The 21,960-nt window shown below is 38.7% G+C and overlaps 1 protein-coding gene across 13 annotated transcripts in view; it reads left to right on the top strand.

Moving 5' to 3' along the window:
• The window catches only part of mef2cb (myocyte enhancer factor 2cb), a 239,365-nt gene that overhangs the window by 103,441 nt on the left and 113,964 nt on the right, over positions 1 to 21,960 (top strand). For all 13 annotated transcript variants that reach the window (XM_072582845.1, XM_072582856.1, XM_072582844.1 and 10 more), the window contains exon 3: positions 4,892 to 5,075. In XM_072582845.1, the coding sequence (XP_072438946.1) occupies positions 5,022 to 5,075 (54 nt within the window). In that variant the 5' untranslated portion in view covers positions 4,892 to 5,021. The remainder of the gene's footprint in view (positions 1 to 4,891; positions 5,076 to 21,960) is intronic.

The following is a 21,960-nucleotide window of genomic DNA, read 5'->3' as shown; positions in this document are numbered from 1 at the left end:
TACCAAGACAAAGCAACAATCATTAACTAATAGATTCTTGAACATTAGAATAAAAGTCAGAGGAACTAATGTTAAATTACACAGTACAAATGGCACCTCGAGTCTTCAATTCTGGTCATAGATTCAAGAGGTGACATTTGAAGAATGGGATGTCCTTCATGCAACAAGTAATCAAATAAGATACCAATTGGATGTTCAGTTCTGTGACTTTAATTTCAGAGTCAGTCTATCTCGAAGAACTAGTATTATAAAGTGGCTTCTATCATCTTTAATTATCTTATGATCCTGAGGAAGTCAATTTACAGCCAACCATCGTATTCATCTTCAGTAGTAGTGAAATTCAGTGACTATATTGCAGCAAGATATCTTACAGCTGAATTTGCTATTTCTTATGTTTCCACAATGGCATTGTCCAAAAAAAACTATCGTTTTCTCCTTCACTCCAATTGTCCCTACTTCATCATCATCATATCTTTAATCTTCCGGTGTCTTAAAAATATCAGTCTGCTTATCTGACAACTGTACTGGAAAAGCAGATATTTTCTGCATTCTCCATCCTTCTCCCTGCCAACTGACTGAGGTTGAACCAGACAGTTTGCAACTATACTGTCTTTTCTCTTTTTTGGAAAGGCATGTAAGCATATGTAGAAAGACCAATATTTGTTGCTCATCCCTAATTGCCCTTGATTGGCTCGGTGTGCTATTTGAAAGAGCATTTAAGAGTTGATTGCATTGCTGTGGGTCCAGCATTACATATACACCAAAATTGATAAGATCAGCAGATATCCTTCGCTGAAGAACAATCCTAGTCCAGATGGGTTTTTATGACAATCAATGGAAATTTTATGATACCATTCCAGAGCTAACCTTACATTTTCAGATTTTTTATTCATTGAATTTGAATTCCATCAGAAGCATGTTCTCAGAGTAATATTCTGGGTATTTGGATTACATTACCACTATGCTACTGCCCTTCAATTTTAATTGTCACCAAGATCAGTTTGAGACCACGTACCTGCATCATCTCTATTACAAACTATTTTCAACTTGTTTGTATTGTCTGACATTGCCCTTGCCTCAGCTCACTGATGTGGACACCTTCATCCATACTGTTGTTATGTCTAACCTATTCGAATACACTGTTGGCTAGCCTTCCAAATTCTACATGCTGTATATTTTAGGTGACACAAAACTGCCCATATCTTTACTTGCACCGAGTGCTACTTATCCACCTATTTATATTGACTGATTATATTATTCACTGATTTGCATTGGTTTCTAGTCAAGCAATGCATTGATTTTAAACTTACCATCTTTTTGAAATACCTCCATGCTGACAGAAGTTCCAAAATAGTTCACAAAGGTGTTGTTTAATTTAAAAAAAAAGCTGAAAGGGAACAATTGGGAGGGGAAACAAATGAGCCAACTGTCATCTTCATCTGCAATTAGGACGAGATTTGTGAAAGTTCAGATTTGTCTGCCAGACATCATATTCACCTCATTCAATAATTATGTACCTTCAATAGACCTGATTTTACTGTCAAAATAATGGTGAGGTGCTTTCAACAACTTGCTATGCAAAATGTTATAAAACTTAATTGCAGTGCAAAACGTAACAAATGCCAGATGCCATTATCTACCCCATTTATTAATTGTTATTTTCTGCTTTATAGCATACATAAACAATGCCTGAGCAGAGTGGACGTAAGCGGAAGAGACATACCAGGTTAAAGAGGGACACATACTATATCTAGTCCCAAACCCAATACAAATAGTTATCCTAGAAATTTCTTTTGGAGAGAAAGCAACTAGATAAATAAAACAGAAGTTACAGGGAACCACCTAAATTGAAGAGAGAAGTGAAAATATAATTCAATGACATTATTCTTTGGAGGCAAAGACAAACGTTGCTCATTTTTAGGCAAAACTTTCCCAAAATATACTATAGGATATTTAAGAAATAAATAACATTCTTGTGAAAACAGGAAGAGTCAGTTATCTTGTAACTTTTGGTTCCTCAGAGTATTCATATTCAAATTATATTTTGCCTTGATACAATTTTATTAAAATTTCAAAGCTAAAATGTCTTGTTGCTGCAGAATGTCAGTGACAATTACGCTATTTGCCTAAGTGGAACATGTCATTATCTATAATGTCACGTCAAAAAAAGACAATGTTTTCCTTCCTACTTAGGGAACATTGTGATTTCATTAACTGTGATACAATTGTTACTTTACATATGCTGCAATAGCTGGTTATCTCTCAAACAATGGATGGAATTCAGTGTCCCACGGAAGTGCACAGAGAGATGAGCAGGCCCTAAAATAGAGTTAAAATCTCAAGATGAAGAGCTTGTCGTCTTCTCCAATCTCCCAATTATGACTGGGGCTAGAAGGTTATCTTGCCTGGAGTCCCTTAAGTGGTGGGTGATGGGGGGAGTGTGTGCAAGAAGAGAACACATCAAGTGACAAACTTTCAGGTGTTGCCAGGCAGCTGAGATCCCTCCTGCTCAAGTATTTGTGCTCACTCCCCACTGGGAGATCCATTCTTGCCCTTCAAACTGACTTCCCATTTCTCATGCCAGTGGCTGTGCTGGTAATGATAGTCTGCTGGCCTTTGACTAGCAGCAATTGAAAGTGGAAAACTCCCCCTGCAGTGTTCTGCAGCCTAACCTTGATCAGGTACATACTTGATGTCTTAAAATTAATTGCGTGAAGGTGCCTGGGAATGGCCCCTGGCAGAGTTGCTACCATACCTCCAACCTTTCATCATGATCGTTAAACCTGGCCTGGTTTCTGAACTTACAATATGGTAAATATTCCCCTTGCATATGCAAAATCCCTAACATGATACTCAATTTTATAATGGAGAACCATTATCATATACCTTCCTCAAGCAATTTTTCTTTGGATCATGCAGCCAGTCTACATACAGATCAGATTGGGAGATCTGAGCAATTTAGACAGTTTTCCAGAAAGTGATAAAAATCATGCCACCTGATAATGCCCCAGGCAGGTATAATTTGTCACGGGTTTTGCGGAACTATGAGAAGATAGTACAGTCTTCTTAATTTGCTACATATGTCCCTCTTCAAAGTAAGTCTCTGTACTATTACGTAATTTTATATATTCAAAAGTAACATAATTGTTGGCACTAGACACACATTTTTTGCTTTTGACATCATTTGTTTTGGATTGTTAGTTTATACCAATAAAAGGTCAATTCTACCATGCCTGTCCAGCAGTCTCTGGAAGGTCTAAGGTGATAATAGGAAAGAGATGGTGTGACATTACCAAGCCCACTATTTTAACTAATTTGTTTTCAGGCACAGGACGGTCCCAAATAAGTGAAGGTTTAATTTAAATAACAAACATACATCTTGATTCAATCGTGGAGACCATTTTGATCATGGGCCGACTAAGCTATGCCACAGTGTGGGGCTTGCCAGCAGAATTTCAGTGACATCAAGCAGCTTGACCACTGGAGGTTTAGTTGAGACGGTCTTTTGAAAAGCTTTTTAAAGGTTCTTTCTGCTTGTTCTACCCACAGTAGGAGACCTTTGGCCATTCTCCAGCCTGGCATTGCTTCCTCCCCATAACTGAGTCCCCTGATTCTGCTTTTATTCCTGTCTTTCATTGCCAGGCTGCAAAAAGCATATATTAACGAGGACAGACATAATATTTCCTGTCTCCAAAATTTGGTGATGGAAGGTGGGAGGTTAGGTAGATGCCCTTCTCCCTTTAAATCATACCCTCCCCTCAGGTCACAATATCTGCATCAAGTAAACATCACAGGATGGATTTTTGCAAAATCAGAAAGACTTAGCAGATCTTTAGAAATGGCATGGGGAACACCAACGCAGAAGTGTTTGCTCCATTTCCAACATATCCAATTGTTACGGGTAGGTGAAAGAGAGTGGGAATTCTTCTTAAATTCTGCCTGAAGTCAAGTCTGATCTATAGCATTGTGGTCTCTGCCATGGTCAGGGGAAAAAAGGCAGATTGTGAATCCACCAGAATGGAGTTCGAGCCCTTAACTTTGACTTAAATGAGATCCAACAACAACCATGCAGCTTGGCCCCAATAGAGTCTGAATTACTACTGTTTTACATGAATATTATAGTCTGCAGCTATGGGTAGTGATGGCAGAGGCTCTAATTTTGTTCCAACAAATGGCAAACCAGAAATCTCTTCCACTCTCACTGCTTGACATTGCCATATGTTGGAAAGACTTACAAGTTGTATGCTCGCAGGCGTCTATTACTTTGGTGGGATATCTGAATTTAGCAGGGTTATTTGAACTTGTTACTGATCAGAAAAGAAAATAGCATTTGATCATCCAGTTTCAATCGAGTTTTGTGTTAGCATTTCCCCAAGGGTTAGCATTATCCTTGTGAATGTATGGCTGACTTTCAAAAACAAATTATCTCAACACGAGGTTCACATTCACAGTTTGACGCAACTGACAGATTACCTGAATACTGAATAAACATTTGTTTCTCTTTATTAGAGACTAACAAGTTGAAGAAGTTTAAAATGGATTTTATAGATCCATTTGTGATTTGTTTCTTTAAGATAAATTTGTTCGTATTTCTTTAGGGTCTGACCTACGTCTCTGGTTAACCACCTCACTTCCTTTCATTTATTTATGGTCATGATTCAGCCAGTGAAATTGGAATGCTTGACATAGGTTGCTGCTTCCTAGACCTTTTGCCCACCTGCTCCACCATCACCCCTTTTTGGAGGTTCTGCCCTTTAGATCTGTAAAGCAAAATCTCCTGCAAATGAAAGACCTGTATAAAAGCTATTGAATTTTGGTCCCATACATTTTACCTTGCTTTATAGTTGAGGGTGTCCTGTTTAACATAAATTGATTTCTTTTTTATTAACAGGGACAGATGCAAGAATCTGTAAACTGAACGAAGTGAGGAGTGAGAAGAAAGTCTGATATTGAGAAAACGGAAGTGAGTTAAGGTCAAAAGTACAGGACTTAAAAGTGAGGAGAGAAGAGAAAAAGCAAGGATGGGGAGGAAAAAGATTCAAATCACGCGGATTGTGGATGAACGAAACAGACAGGTGAGGCTTGAATACAGATAGTTGCTATCAATCCTTAGAGTGAATCTGTGTGGACCCTGTTACAATTTGACTGATTTATATGTTGCTTTGACTTTGTGGAGCGACTACATTTTTTATTCATCATTAGCAGTAAGCAGTGACCATTGCAACCAACTTCCAATGCCCTAAATACATTGAAGTGTTAGTTTTAACTTTATATTTTCAATTAGCTAATGAGTATAGTCAGTTCTTCTATAACGTGATGGTTGCATTCTTGTGCAACCCTGGATTATGGAAAAATCAAGCTTTAGAAACATCGCTTAAAGTGTTGGTACTGTAATCGTGTTACAGCCAACACATTTTAAACATTTGTGTTACAGAAACAGCGTCCCTAATTCGTCAGTCACCTGAAAGTGAATTTGCATTGATGAAGTGTACATCATAACAGAATGACCAGTACAGAGAAACCTCAATTATCCAGCATTCGATTCTCCAAATATCGGATTATCTGGCAAGATCACAAGGTCCTGATGCTCGGCTAAACTGTGTTATCCGGCATTCGATTATCTGGAATTTGATTAGCCGAACAAAATACTCTCTGTCCGAGTCCTTTGGATAATCGAGGTTCCTCTGTATATTTATATTTATCACTGCTGGCCCAAGAAACATAATGGTTTGCCACTGAACTGGTTACGGGAATTGATACTGATCAAAATAGAGCCTTCTCTCAGTTTCTGAAATGTTCATCCCAAATATCTGTCTTGAATATGGTTGTATGCACTAAACAAAATAAATGCTTTTTGATTGCTTAATGAATTTACTTAAACCGTAACTTTTTTTCCAAATAAAGATATGGGTGGTAATATTTTATGCCAATGCAAATGGAAGTCTTCAGAACATATTAAAAATCATAAAGCTGTTCAATTTCCTGGCACCCTTCAATGGATTCCATTGAATTATATTAGTTTCAACATGCTGTAATTGTATTTGTGGATATCAGAGTAAATTGGAAGGGTAGACAATCGAACTACTCTCCGATCAGTCTTTTATGTTTTAATTAAAATCCTTTTTCTCCATTTTATTTTCATTTACTTGATCTCCCTGATGTTACAATTTTTATCTTTGTATCCTTAAGAACATTGTTTTGAAAGAAACCAATCAAAGCACAAATTTCAGTTCCATGTGTGCAACGATTCACATTGTTGGCTTAATAAAGCGGCACTTTTCTATTGGGATGAAATGACTCTACGGGAAAAGTTATGCTGAAAGATCAAACCAACCTAGTATTTATGATGGATACATTCTATGTTTTTCCCTGTAGACTTGTATTCCTTGAAGCCAAGTCAGAAAGTAATAATGCTGCCATTATCTAGCTACCTCCTTGCTTTCTTTAAATAGTTTACAGTTTGAAGCTGAAATGGTGGTCTTTAATGCTAGTTTATAAATCATTACTTCTTTCCCAGCCAATTGTGTGCAAGAATTTGGAGCTCAAACGTGTATCTACTAGAAGTTATAGTGAAAAGAATTTGTGTTTATTTAGAAACATTCCACATGTCCCTGTCAATGCGATAGCTGTTAGGTATCCACATGAAGTTTGCACATAAAAATTGTATTTGGAATACAGGAGCTGTAGTTTATCTAAATATCATAGTGGTTTAGGATTTCATGGAATTCATTTTTATTGGTAGTAAATTCTGGAGCAAATGCAAACATAAACAGCAAATTCATATTTTAAGATTATTCATCAAACAGCTTTGGGAGTTCTTATCCTTTATTGATAGTTTTGCCTCAATTTTATCTAATTGTTCATGATAGTTTTAGGTTTTTATGGCATGGGAGGTATTCCTGCCACATACAAACAATCCTGTTCTAAATAATTAAAAGGTATAAAAACAAAATCAGGAATGAGTAACTTATAGACTTGGCACAGTGTCTGCACCTTGACTTCAAATCCAATCTAATTTACTGAGGGGAAAGTCTTGTCAGTCTACCTGTTACAAAGATCATCTGTTTTAAAAAAATGAAAATTTGGTCAACCAAGTTCATGGAATTACACCATTAGTGTATTTTCATTTATTTGTGAACTATTCATATGATCTCATTTTCCTCAATTCTCTATTAATTGGCAATCTGTCTCAACAAGTCACATGGATAATTCCATGCAAAAATTCATATTAGTGTCATGATCTACTGCAGGGATTTTATGAAGGAAAATCATTGGGTCAGTGTAACATGGCTTTATTTCCAAGTACTTTGCACTGTACATCAATTTAAATGCCTGATTGTGGGTAGCAGGCCATTACTGATCAAAACCATTTATTTTTGCAATCCCACAAAAAATTATGCTTCCATCTTTGTATCATACGAACTTGACAAATTTCAGTCATGATTGAAGCAACATTTTGTGAATCCATGAGCAAAGCCTGGATTTTTTTTTCACTATGGCATTTTTAACAATTTGGATTGTCTGGATGGGATTGGTTAGAAATTTTTAAAACTGCTGCAATTTTAATAGAGGCAGTAACGATTTACTCTGAAGTCTCTACACCAAGTCTGCCAACTCTGTGTCTTGGGAACCCTGAATAAATTTCTATGCTTCCAAAAACAACCGTTTGTTGGATGCAGAGAGTCTTAACACAGCCCAGGAATGATCTAAAAACAAAAGCCAACTGTAGCTAAGTTTCCGTTTTTATCCATTCTCTATGTTCTTCTTCTGGTCTTCGAATAGTTGTGCTCTAGGCTTGCAGATGCATTCCTGTTCCCATCTCCTTGACTCTCATTTGCAATAAAAAGAATTGTTAGAGAATGGGCTTGCATTTTTTTCCCTTTATTCTTTCACGGAATCTGAATGTCACCATCAAAACCAGCAGTTTTTGGCCATAAATTACCCTGGAACCGAATGGCTTCCAAAGAGTGAGAAAATCAGAATTGCTGACCAGTTAGCCTAACAACAGTAGTGGGGAGTATTGTAAAAGAAGTGATAACAGAACATATAGAAAGTTTTAATGTGACTGGAGAAAGTCAACATAGGTTTATGAATGGCAGATCATGTTGAACAAATCTACTGGTGTTTTTTGAGCATTTAAGAAATAAATAAGGTGGAACCAATTAGTATGGTGTATTTGGATTTTTAGAAGCCTTTGATCAGGTCCCTCATAAGAGGTTAGTGGACAAAATTAAAATACATGGAATCAATAGGCTAGCAGAATAGGAAAGTTAGGGGAAGATGGAATTCAATACAATTCAGCAGAAGGTACAGGGAGAGGCAATATAAACTTAATGGCACAATTTAAAGAATTTTCAGGAATAGGACACAATGGGCTGAATGATGACCTCCTTTGCTGTAAATAACTTACTGTATTAGAACTTAGTTGAAGGATAATAAGGTGGAAGAACCTAATGAGAGTAAATGGATTTATGTTGAACTTGTAAATAACATTGATTAGACCTCAGTTAATATATACAGTTCTGGGTGGCACACTTTAGGAAAGGTGTGAATGTGGTGAAAAGGATGTTGAAGATCTTTGCAACAATGATTCCAGAGTATGACGATAGATTTGAGAAGTTGGGGGCTGCTTTTCTTGGAGAGGAGAAAACTAACAGCAGATTAAATAGACATTTTCAAATTCATGAGTCCAGACAAAATAGGGAGAAAGTGTTCCCTCATTTAAAAAGCACAGTTTTAAAGTGATTTGCAAAAGAAGCAAATGTGTGCTGAGAAAAGCAAGTGGACCACACAGCAAATTGAATGGGTTTAGAATGTACTGCCTGCAAGTGTGGTGGAGTTTCAAATAAGGCATTCAAGGCTGTATTAGATGATTACTTAAATGACAAGAACTTAGAAATATGGGGTAAAAAGCATGTGTTTGGCCCTAAACTAAAATTCTTTGTGCGGACACAGTCAGCCGAATAGCCGCCTTCTGCACTGTAACAGTTTTGTGATTCTGATACAATATTTTTCCCAGAACCTTAGAAAATAAATTTGAAATAAAATATTATATAGACTATAATCAAATGCTGAATAGGATGTAACATATCCTTTAAAATTATTACAAGGCAGTATTTGAGAGTGACTGATAGGAACATTAAGAATAAAGCACAGGAGTCGAATTCTCCAGACAAAACCACAGGACTGTTTCATTTGGATGTCTGAGAGTATAGGCCTGAAAACAGTTGGAATTCAGATATGCTGATTTCCTACTTTAGCTAGGAATTTCTTCCAGGTATTGTAAGGAGTGGAGGAGGAATAAACTCCTTATGCCAGGATTCAAGCTATTAATAGACCATGCTCCACAACGGAAACCTTTTTTCTCCCCCCCTGTAAAATCAAGCCTCTAGAGATTCTAGGTGGTCCCCACCATTTTATGACTTGCCGTCTAGCAGAGAGGTGTTTGAAAGGGGAAGAAGCCTGGCAAACCACATACCTGCCATCAGTATTAGAGGCTAGAATTCTAGCAGTAAGGGGCACAGATCATTGAGACATGAGAACTAACTTGTGCCTTTCTCAGACCCTGTAAACTCTGGAGGAGCCAAGACTGGAGGGCACCAACAGGTGCAATGTAGGCATTGTTCAGAGGATTGCAGTCCACACAGCTTCTGGGCCAAGTATGTTATAACATTCATCTCAGCCATGAGATTCCATCCTTGAAGTCACTTGTTAGTGTCTATTATCATTTATAGTAGACAATGTTTCCACTTTTTGTTAAGATGCTGCACTATTTTTGTCAGCGTTATTGCAAATCCAGTATGGCCCATGAACTTGATGCTAGATGCTGTTGATGCAGGACTGAATGTCCATAGTTCTTCTAGTACAATTATACCATGACCCTAGCAGGTGTTCATTGAAAAATTCAGTAATCGGGATGTAACACAGATATATCTAACCTATGCTCTTCCAATGTGGAGCTTTCTAGCTGCTTAGCACAACATGTCCAGTAGCTGGTTGAGGTCAGGTATACTAACTGCTGAACAGTGAATTTGACATATAACCTCTCAAAAAGTTATGTATGTCACGTTATTTTTTAAAGTACCACATATCCAAGAGAGCAATTTTTTTTTGTCTGGCACAGCATGCTGCTGTTTGTTTCTCTCTGCAACATCCTCATAGAACATAGAACAATACAACGCAGAACAGGTCCTTCAGCCCTCGATCTTGCACCGACCTGTAAACTATTCTCACTTCCTCCCCTACACTCTCCCATCATCATCCATGTGCTTATCCAAGTTTTGTTTAAATCTCCCTAATGTGGCTGAATTGACTACATTAGCAGGTAGGGCATTCCACGCCCTTACCACACTCTGCGTAAAGAACCTGCCTCTGACATCTGTCTTTAAATCTTTCACCCCTCAATTTGTAGTTATGCCCCCTCGTGCATACTGATGTAATCATCCTAGGAAAAAGAGTTTCACTGTCTACCCTATCTAATCCTCTGCTCATCTTGTATGTCTCTGTCAAATCCCCTCTTAGCCTTCTTCTTTCCAATGAAAACAGACCCAAGTCTCTCAGCCTTTCCTCATAAGACCTTCCTTCCAGACCAGGCAACATCCTGGTAAATCTCCTCTACACCTTTTCCAATGCTTCCACATCCTTCCCGAAATATGGCGACCAGAACTGCATACAATATTCCAAGTGCGGCCGCACTAGCGTTTTGTATAGTTGCAGCATGATATTGCGCTCCGGAACTCAATCCCTCTACCAATGAAACCTAAAAAACCATATGCCTCCTTAACAACACTATTAACCTGGGTGGCACCTTTCAGGAATCTATGTACATTGACTCCAAGATCCCTCTGCACACGACCAAGAATCTTTCCATTGACGCAGTACTCTGTCTTCCTGTTATGCTTCCCAAAGTGCATCACCACACGTTTAGCTGCATTGAACTCTATTTGCCACCTCTCAGCCTAATTCTGTAGTTTATCCAAGTTCCCCTCCAACCTGTAACATTCTTCCAAACTGTCCACTATTCCACCTACTTTAGTGTCATCTGCAAATTTACTAATCCATCCACCAATGCCTGCGTCTAAGCCATTTATAAAAATGACAAACAGCAGTGGTCCCAAAATAGATTCATGTGGCACACCACTAGTAACTGGACTCCAGGCTGAATATTTTCCATCAACCATCACTCGCTGCTTCCTTTTAGAAAGCCAGTTTCTAATCCAAACTGCTAAATCACCTTCAATCCCATGCCTCTGCAGTTTCTCCAACATCCTACCATGTGCAACCTTATCAAAGGCTTTACTGAAGTCCATATATACCATGTCAACTGCCCTACCCTCATCTACATGCTTGGTCACCTTCTCAAAAAAACTCAATGAGGTTTGTGACACATGACCTGCTTTTGACGAAACCATGTTGACTATCTGAAATCGAATTGTTGCTTGCTAGATGATTATAAATCTTATCTCGTATAATCCTTTCCAAAACCTTTCCCACAAAAGAAGTAAGGCTCACTGGTCTATAATTACCTGGGTCATCTCTACTGCCCTCCCTGAACAAGGGCATAACATTTGCAATCCTCCAGTCCTCTGGTACTAAACCTGGAGACAATGACAACTCAAATATCAAAGCCAAAAGCTTTGCTATCTCCTCCCTAGCTTCCCAGAGAATCCTCGGATAAATCCCATCTGGCCCAGGCGACTTGTCTAATTGCTCAAATGTCTGATCAGATATCCAGATATCCAAGTTCCAGGTGTTTACATACACTGATCAAATTTCCTAAGTTTCTGAGAATGCCTCTTAATTTCTCTCAACAAAATCACTTCAAACAATCTATTGGTCTGATGTTGTGCCTTAACTAATCCTAAATACTTGGATCAGATCCTCTCTAAGTCTGGACTGTTATTCAAGTATAAGTCAAAAGAATCCAACATTCCTGGGAATCTGTTGCACGTGTGCAATGATAGTAGAGCAGAATGACCACCTTTTGGTAGCCAGAGGTAAGAGACTTCATCCCAGATTCTAGAAATAAGATCATCTTCATAGTAATGCTGAGCTACCAATGTCTGCAGGCCTGCATCAATGACACATTATGAAGCTGACTGGAATATCAAAGCAGTGTCATATGTTGTTCCTACTTTGATTAGTTTTTGAGATCTTTGTAATGAAGTAGACCTCTTGGGAAAGGTTAATTAAGTTTCTCCAGCCATGATTACTTTTCCCTTGTGGAGGTTTGGAGCATTAAAGTCATTCATGGCTCATCAGGTGTACTTTCACCTCTAAATCAGAATCTCAGTCAAGACATTTATTTGAGCACATAAGCTTTACTGACAGTTTAATGCAGTGCCTTGAGAGTACTGCACTGTCAGAGATGCAGTCCTTCAGATAAAATTTGATTTGCTTTGGATGAAGAAGAGTAAGATCAAAAAGGAAAATGAGGTTACCTAATAGGTGCTCTGTACCTTTTGTATCTAGGTCCGCAATTTTCTTCCTAATCTTAATTACTGCTCATGACAAACTAGAAATAAAAGTTGTTACTAGTGATTGTCTATAGTGTGTCAACTTTGGAGGAACCGAAATGAACAGCAGTGTTAAGCCTGCTAAAAATTTATAATGTGGTTTCCTTTCCTTTCCTCTGGAACTATGGGTTGATTCTTAAAGAGGTCTGAATGATGTGAGTTGTGGCCCAATGTGTGGTAGAATCAGATGAGAACTCTGGTGAGGCTCATCTCAATGTCAGGAGCAACTCATACCATCTTTTATGCTTTTTTTAAGCAGCATGGTGAGTTTCTCGTTGGGCAGTTGTAAGTTCCCAACTAAGGGGAATTATTTCTTGTTAAACGTTTTGGTCCAATTTACCTAACTACTATTCAGCTTTCTAACTGAACAAACTTGACAAACCAGCTCAATGTGGACAACTCAAAATGGAAACCAGAGATAGTACATTGCAAAGTTATCTCACTGCTTGCCTAAGTGACCTCCATGTTGGACATTGGGTGCCAAGATCTCAGTGTATGATCCATGGGCACCAGCCACATTCAAACCACGTACACAGACATTTGCATCCAGAATCTGATGGTGTCTAAAAGAGGCACACCTTTGATCCACCTACAGGACACTTGAGGATGTCAGTGCACCTCTGGTGCACTGGCGACTATCATTATAATGCTGCACCAAGGACATTGTGCACTCAGGGGAATTCACCCAATTCACAGATATGACAAGGTTGCATTTCTGGGCTCTTTACTTGGTGCTGTAGCACACACTCTCAGCACACTTAATGCTCACAGCATCCCTGGCATGCCTTGCCTTGCTGTTTTACACCCTCAGCCAGAGATAGGACGTTTATGTTTCTGCTGTCTTGGCTTTGTTGTTCAGATCAGACACGAATGTAGGAAGCTTCTCACGGTTATCAGAGCCCACAGTGAATGCAAGGGTAACATCCTTCACTCAGGAGGTCCTGGCACAGCAAGTGAATGGCAGCATCCAATACCAATACATGGCTAGGACATCATCCAACAGCCATTCAGGGCAGTCAGAGTCCAGATGCTTTCCATATAAGGAATGAAGATTTGGATGTTTGGTAACCCCACCTATCATCTTGAATCTTTATGCTGTATTGGTGGCTGGAATGAGAGAGAGGGCAAGTTATGAAATGAAAGTAGGTGGCACAGTGGTTATTTTTGGTCCAGATGAGGAGGTATCCCATGTGAGTATGTTGGCAGCAAAAGAGGGTTTGCAGGAATGTAGGTGTCAAGGGTTGGGCTAGTTGATAACAAGTAAAGGAAGATGTTGCATGCAATAGTGAGAATGACAGAGTGTGAGCTTGATGGGAAGTGCGTACATTAGCAGATATCAAATGAATATGAGGTATCAGTGAGAAGAATGTGGCACTTAAGCTAATTGAGGAAGATCTCCAAGTTCCTCTCCACAATAGGTGATGCCAATCTTTTTTTGTCACTGTCTGCTATGTCCGGGACAAATAGCATAAGGTATGCAGAGCAGCTTCAGACTGGCAGATTGTTATGTAGATGCACTACGGGTTTTTGAAGATGGCATGTTAGTGAATTCTGAGATATTCACTGACTGGCGAGTTGTTCTGTGAGCAGCGTATGGTAACATGGGACCAGACTCAGATGTGAGAGATGCCACGAAGGAGAAGTAAATAGTTAATGAGGTGAGTTTGGTAAGATATGGTAAGAAACTTGCTAGGCTTCATGTGAAACGTCCTCCAAAAAGCACGACACAACTCAGACTTCGCCAAAGAAATCGTAAGTGTCAACCCAATAACTTTCTAGTTTTCACTATTACTCTCTTACTGTTACTTGATGACTATTTCTGTTCCTTTCCTATACTACTACTGCTACTCTCTCAGTGCAGTAAACAAAAGGATAGTTAGAAGTCAAAGGTGGAAACAACGAGGTGGAAACAAAAATCAAAAACAACTTCAGAAAATCCAAATAATGGGGAAGAACAGAGTATGGTTAGGTTGAGTTTATGAGACATTAAAAACAACAGTTCAAGTTGATCAGACTTTTAAAAGAAAATTGAATACTAAGTTTTATACCAACTATAGAATATAAAAGCTGAGAAAAAAATGATGGTTCAATGTAAACCTTTTGCAAAGTACCAAAATACTCTGAACAGTTTTGGTCATTGCAAGTTCATAGAAGGAAGCTTTTTGGAATGAAAAAAAATAGAATATACCAAGAAGATGTGAAAGAACATAACTATTTTTATTAGAACAGAGCAAATTACTGGTTGCTTTGATACAGGTATTTTAAATTATAAGGGAATACAAAAGAATCAACAGAAGTAATTTTTTTCCAATTTAAAAAGAGAATGACCGTAAGGTTGTGGAACCTTCTCCCTCGCTTAGTGATTGAAGCAGAGACTGTCACACTTAGGAATATAATAGGTACAAATGATGAATAAACCAATAAGGTAACATGATATATGGGGAGGCAATCGCCTAGTGGTATTATCGCTGGACTGTTAATCCAGAGACGCAGATAATGTTCTGGGGACCTGAGTTCGAATCCCACAATGGCAGACATTTGAATTTGATAAAAATCTGGAATTGAGAGTCTAATGATGACCATAATTCTATTGTCAATTTATTGTTGGAAAAACTGATCTGGATCACTAATGTCCAGCTGCCATCCTTATTTGATCTCACCTACATTGGACTCCAGACCCACAGCAATGTGGTTGGCTCTCAACTGCCTTCTGGGCAATTAGGGATGGGCAATAAAATGCTGCCTAGCCAGCAACACCCTCATCCTAAAACCAAACAACATCCAAAATAGAAATTGTTGGAAAATATCATAGGTCTGGTGGCACCACCCTTCTTCAGAACTATATGTACGTGTAATAACTGCATTTACTCTAATGATGTATAGAAGTAAAACTCGAGTTGGAGGAGAATGTTACTTTTATGGTACAGCCAGCTGTGAGTGACATCAACTGACAAAAGTAAAGATCAACTGTAATACAACTCTTGCAGAAGGGAAAGCCATTCACCGTGTAGGATCAAGGACATCATGTTCTTTAGGTCATGTCCTGGAAAACAGGCAAAAGTTGGGATATTGTGTCATTTGCATTGATTGGGAACATTTGAAAAAAAGCATGGGATATTTTGTGGGGACAATTTTAGTGTATGTGAATCATTGCATTTGTTTTATGCATGATCTGGAAAACCCAGATTTGTGTTCTAATGTTTTACTTATGCCATCTTCTAAAGTTGGTGGGGGATGTGATGAAGGGTAAAATTATTTGTACAGCAGCAAGTTTTGCTGAGAACAAACGCAAGCATCTGAGTGCCACATCATCTTCCTTCCTCCCAAGTGGGTATTCAAAGTGCCTCTGGTATTTCAACATCACTGTGATTACAGAGATACAATGGACTCAAAGACTTTTGCTTCCAAAAGCTGAACCAGTGAGTAACCCAAAAATTATTGGATGTGCCTAGCAAACATTACAATCACAATGTTCATTATGGAAACTTGGGAATTCAGGGGAACAAAAATTATCATTGTGGTCTTTCTGACCTTTCCTGGAGTTCAAGACTTATCACGCTATGCTCTGTTTCTCATATCCCTTCCTTTCCTGCTTAAACAAAATGTAAGTTTTCTGCATGGTTTGTTTCTTCCATTCATTGATCATGTCCAATAGTTAATAAAAATTGTATAAGCTTAAAAATTGATTTCTTTTATCTGTACTCTTTTTTTAACAGTACAATGATTAGGACCCTTCTCAGTTTTCTTAACCCACTTGTGATAAATATAAATCACACAACACCAAGTTATACAGAATCTAGATTATGTAAATCATCTTTTTAGAAGTAGAATCAGCCTGAACATTGGGGCACAGACAGCCTCACACAGGGCACCTCATCCCTTTACTGCATTATCTGGACTGACATGGCACCTATTGTTAAAGTTCCCTTGAGAATGTAACTTTAAAAATTTCTGGGATTTACATATGAAAGAACTGAAACCAACATGCCCATTCTAAAAGATGAGAGACTTACAAACAATACTGGTCTTTTTCAATATATAATTTCAGTTACATCACACTGGAAACTTTTGCTCTAAATTCTGTGTCTTACAATCTTATGTTCCACAACTACCTGATTAAGGAGCAGCGCTCTGAAAGCTAGTGCTTCCAAATAAATCTGTTGGACTATAACTTGGTGTTGTGTGATTTTTAACTTTGTACTCCCCAATCCAACATCGGCACCTCCAAATTGTGATAAATAGTAATGTTTATATTGGAAATTGCTTCACTTGATTATATTTCTCTGTTGTATGGAAATATTAGCTCATTTGAAGTTGATAGGTGATACTTCAATTCAAATGGTATATGGGGAACGTTGTGAAAGACGTTAAACATTTGTATACTAATATCAGAAATAACTTTGCTTTGGCATTTGGTACAGGGATTCCCCATCTCCATCTGCTGGTGAACTTGTGCTCTGCGTGAATGACTGCATCAGTGGGCACTAGTTTGTTTATACTGTGACAGAAAAATTCAGTTTTATACAGTGACAATAAATATTACTCTCCTTTTTTACTAGAAGGTTTATGTATGATACATGTATTATAACACATGCAGCACAACTTATTCCCACATGGTTAAAACATTTTCCTTATAATTCATATGTCCCAAAAGTGTAATTTCATTTAATTTGTGTTGGGGCTTATAAATGCATTTTGCTAATGCGTCAATAACATCATGTACATATTACACTTAACCATTAGCACTCCAGCCTGAAAGATACTCTGATACAGCATAAGGAGAAACAGGAAAACATGTCTTTGATACTTTATGCAAAATAGTAACAATGCAACAGATTATAGTTGCATATATAATTCCCTATTGGTTCGCTCCTGTGTCGTGAATGAATAGTGGTAGGATTCATTTCAGGATTCTGAAAAATTTTTTACAGCTGACTTCAACTATTCATTATTCTAAATTTGCACAGACAAAACCAGCAAGTGGAACACCATTTTATGACTGATGAAGAACACAAGCCTTACTGCATGTTTGACACGTCTTTTATTCATTTGGCTGTGTTTGTGATAATTATAAAGTAATTACCTTTTATGAGCATATCCTGTGTTTTGTTTCTTCTTTTATCAAGTAGCATCTCTCCAGTATATCTCATGAGCCACTATGAAATCTGAAGATTATCTGACTTGAGAAAAGATACTGTTTATTTATTTCTGGACATTCTTGGCAGTGGAGAAAAACACTGCGAAAGGAAATCAAAAGCTCAAAGAAACAAAAAGAAAGAGCTGAGACATAATTTGCAGCTAATGTGGCTAAGCAAACACTAAACAAAATGTTGTGGATGCTGGAAATCTGAAATAAAAAATTAAGATGCTAGAAACACTTAGGGGGTTTGGGAGTATTTGTTTATCTTTTCATGGATACTTATGACCTGAAAGTTTCCAGTATTTTCTCTTTTCTCACTACTGACTAAACTAATGTTAGGCTTTTAGAGATTTTATCTTCAGAACTGATAGCGTATATGAAGGCAATCAAAGATATTGAGTGACTGTCTTTTACGCAACTGCTATAGTCTTTTTGCACTTTATGTAAAAGATAAATAAAAACAAAATTATAATGGGTGTTTTGTATTATAAGTTGTATTTATTGGTTACATAAAGTTTAAGTCAGTTGAACAACCCTGGTTACATTGAGTGTGCTAACCAAGGCTCTTATTTGCCAGAAAGAATAATATGCTGCTCAATTTGCTCTGTTCAGAAGCAAGATCCTTTCAATCCTAGGATAACAGCAATTCACATTTATCTGACCTTATTAGTATAAAGAGAATTAAGGAACACGTGTTTTATTCTTCATTCATGAGGTATGGGTATCTTTGGCTGGGTCAGCATTTATCACCCACCCTAATTGCCTTTTAGAAGGTGGTGGTGAACTGCTTTCTTAAATGGCCTAATGAAGGAGAGGGGCTCCAAAAGCTTGAGGTTTCAATTAAGCCTGTTCAACTAAACCCGAGGTTGTAGTTTTTGACTTTGTCCACCCCAGTCCAACACTGGGATTGAGGGCGATTTAGTGGGTTGAATCAGAAATTGGCTAGCTGAAAGAAGACAGAGGGTGGTGATTGATGGGAAATGTTCATCCTGGAGTTCAGTTACTGTTCAGTGGTGTACCACAAGGATCTGTTTTGAGTCCACTGCTGTTTGTCATTTTTATAAGTGACCTGGATGAGGGTGGAGAAGGGATGAGTTAGTAAATTTGTGGACAACACTAAGGTTGATACAGTTGTGGATAGTACCGAAGGATGTTGTAGGTTACAGAGGGATTTGGATAAACTGCAGAGCTGGGCTGAGAGGTGGCCGATGGACAATGGAGAAACGTGTGAGGCGATTCACTTTGGAAGGGGTAACAGGAATGCAGAGTACTGGGCGAATGGTAAGATTCTTGGAGCATTGTGTGCAGTTCTCATCACTGCATTATAGGAAGGATGTGGAAGCTTTGGAAAGGGTTCAGAGGAGACTTACGAGGATGTTGCCTGGTACGGAGAGAAGGTCTTATGAAGAAAGGTTGAGGGACTTGATGTTTTTATTCGAGAGAAGAAGGTTGAGAGGTGATTTAAGTAAGACATATAAGATAATCAGAGGGTTAGATTGGGTGGACAGTGAGAGCCTTTTTTTTTGGATGGTGATGGCTAGCACGAGGGGATTTAGCTTTAAATTAAGGGGTGAAAGATACAGAACAGATGTCAGAGGTAGTGTCTTTACTCAGAGTAGTAAGGGCATGGGACGCACTGCCTGCAACAGTTGTAGACTAGCCAACTCTAGGGACATTTAAATGGTCATTGGATAGACATATGAACGAAAATTGACTAGTATAGGTTAGATGGGCTTCAGATTGGTTTCACAGAGTGGCACAACATCGAGGACCGATGTACTGTGCTGTTATGTTCTATGTTCACCTCCACATCATTCTTAAATGGCTGTAGTCTCTTTACTATACGGAAGTCCACAATGCCATTAGGGAGGAATTTCCAGGATTTTGGCCAAAATTAAAGAATAGTATTGTATTTCCAAGTCAGGATAATAAGTGACTTGGAGGGGATCTTGCGTGTAGAGGTATTCCTCTGTATCTGCTGCCTTTGGTAGTGGCTATGGGTTTGGAAGGTGCTGTCTAAGAAGCTTTCGGTGAGTTTTTACAGTGCATATTGTAGATGGTATACACTTGCTGCTCCTGATCATCGATGATGGAGGGAATGGATATTTCTGGATGTGGTGCTAATCAAGCAGGCTGCTTTGTCCTGAATGTTTCAAGCTTCTTGAGTTTTGTTGGAGCTACACTTACCCAGGCAAGTGGGTAGTATTCCCTCTCATTTCTGACTTGTGCCTTATAGATAATGGAGAGATACTGGAGCGTTCTTATTGGGAGTTCACTTACTCACAGAGGGATTTCTAGTCTCTGACCTGGTCTTGTGGTCACAATCTTTATATTGCTAGTCCAGTTCAGTTTCTGGTTAATGGTAACCCCCAGGATGTTGATGGTGGGGGTTTCAGTGATAGTAATGCCATTAAATATCAAGGGATGAATTCTAGTTTTCCCCCTGTTGGAGACAGCCATAGATTGGCACCAGTGTGGTTTAATTTTCCTTTCCAAGCTGCACTTGGACATGAACGGCTTTAGTATTTGAGGAATCACAAATGGTGCTGACCATTGTGCATTCATCAAAGAACCTCCCCAATTCTGACCTTTAGATAGAGGGAAGATTATTGATGAAGCAACTGAAGACAGCTGAACTAAGAATATTATCCTGACAAACCTCTGCAGAAATGTCTTGGATCTGAGATGACTAACCTTCAACAACCAGAGAAAGATTCATGATCGAAGTGCGGAAGGAAATTCTTATGGATGGAAAGCTTTTCAGTTTTATCTTTAGTAGGGCCAGAAAAGGAATTTTGGGAGATCTGTAGTTTAGTGGAAATCATGCAAATAACTACAAAAGGTTTCATAGAGAAAATGGGCTCAAAGAAGGTATGAAATTAAATGCGAGAGAAATGAGAGAGAACACATGTTCAGAACTAGGGAAGGAATAAAATCATTGGGAATGTAAGGCAAGGTGGAATGGAGAAACAGCAGAGGGAACTGAGAGATGGTTATTGCTCTCTCTGTGCCAAAGACATCTTTGAACTAACTGCACCTGGAGTGACAGTACAGGAATTTAACAAGACAGTTGGTGGCACAGTCTGCATTTAAATCAGAGGATTCAGAGAGTTCCAATGAAATTAAATAGTTAGACAGAAAACTTTAGACAGTTAATTAGTTAGTCTAACTCTCAAGTAACTATTCTATTGACCCCATACATTCCTCCACACCATGACCTGTCACTCCTGGAATCCAACCTGCTCTGGACCCAAAATCTAACCCTTTCCTAACCTGCACCTGACTCCATTCACCCACTCTAGACTTGTTGCCCCTTCCCATGCTTCTCCCTTTCCCCATTCCAGATCAAACTGTCTCTCCAACCACTTCTTCTGGGAAGGGTGTTGGGTATTAGGGTTAAGGTGCCAAAGGGATAGAAGATAATGAACTTGATGATTAGTGTAATCGCTGAGTAGGGTGCCAGGAGTAGGAAGCCAGATAAGTTGGGGGGGGTAGGTGTCAGGTGGATAGATGCTGCTGGAAGAGCATGCAGTGCCAATTTGAGAGGATGGCAAGGTAAATGCAGGTGTTTACGGAAGGTCAGGAAAGGTGAGAGAAATCATGGCGAGTGGGTGTCGGGTCTGGGGGTTTCGTGACTGGGGAGGGGTTCAGTTCATAAACAAAGGACTCTTGAGTGTGCAGTGGATTGGGTTGGCTCTGTGGAATGGGGGATTTTGGTTATGCAGAATGGGATGGGGCTGGTGGCATGTGGTGAGCTTGGTTCCAAAGACTCAGAACCCTTTGAGAGAGAAAAATGTTTCCTCATCTCTGTCTCAAACGGACAACTCCCTATTTTTAAGCTATGACCTCTAGTTTAAAGTTCTTCTACAAGAAGCAACATCCTTTGGACATCCACCTGTCAAGACCCCTCAAGATCATAAAAGTTTTAGCTGAATCACCTCTGACTTTTCTAAACTCCACAAGATACAGGCCTAGTCTGTTGAACCTTTCCCTGTAAGACAGTCTGCTCATTACAGGTATTAGATTTGTAAACTTATCTGAACTGTTTCCCATGCATGAATATCCTTCTGTAAAAATGATAACCAGCATTGTACACAGTACTCTAGATGCAGTCTGACTAATGTCCTGTATAACTGAAGCATCAACTTCTCACTCTTGTATTCAATTACCCCATAATAAAGCATATCATTCAATTTGTTTGTCTGCTCATTTTTTGAAGGCAAAGAGAATACCTCAGTGATGTCATCATATCCTTTTTGCTCCAAAACTCCAATCAAATGGATTCTGTCTTTTTCTTCTCCAGGT

This window comes from Chiloscyllium punctatum, chromosome 2 (assembly GCF_047496795.1).
Source record: "Chiloscyllium punctatum isolate Juve2018m chromosome 2, sChiPun1.3, whole genome shotgun sequence".
NCBI lineage: Eukaryota > Metazoa > Chordata > Chondrichthyes > Orectolobiformes > Hemiscylliidae > Chiloscyllium > Chiloscyllium punctatum.
This window is presented reverse-complemented; position numbering and strand designations above follow the sequence as displayed.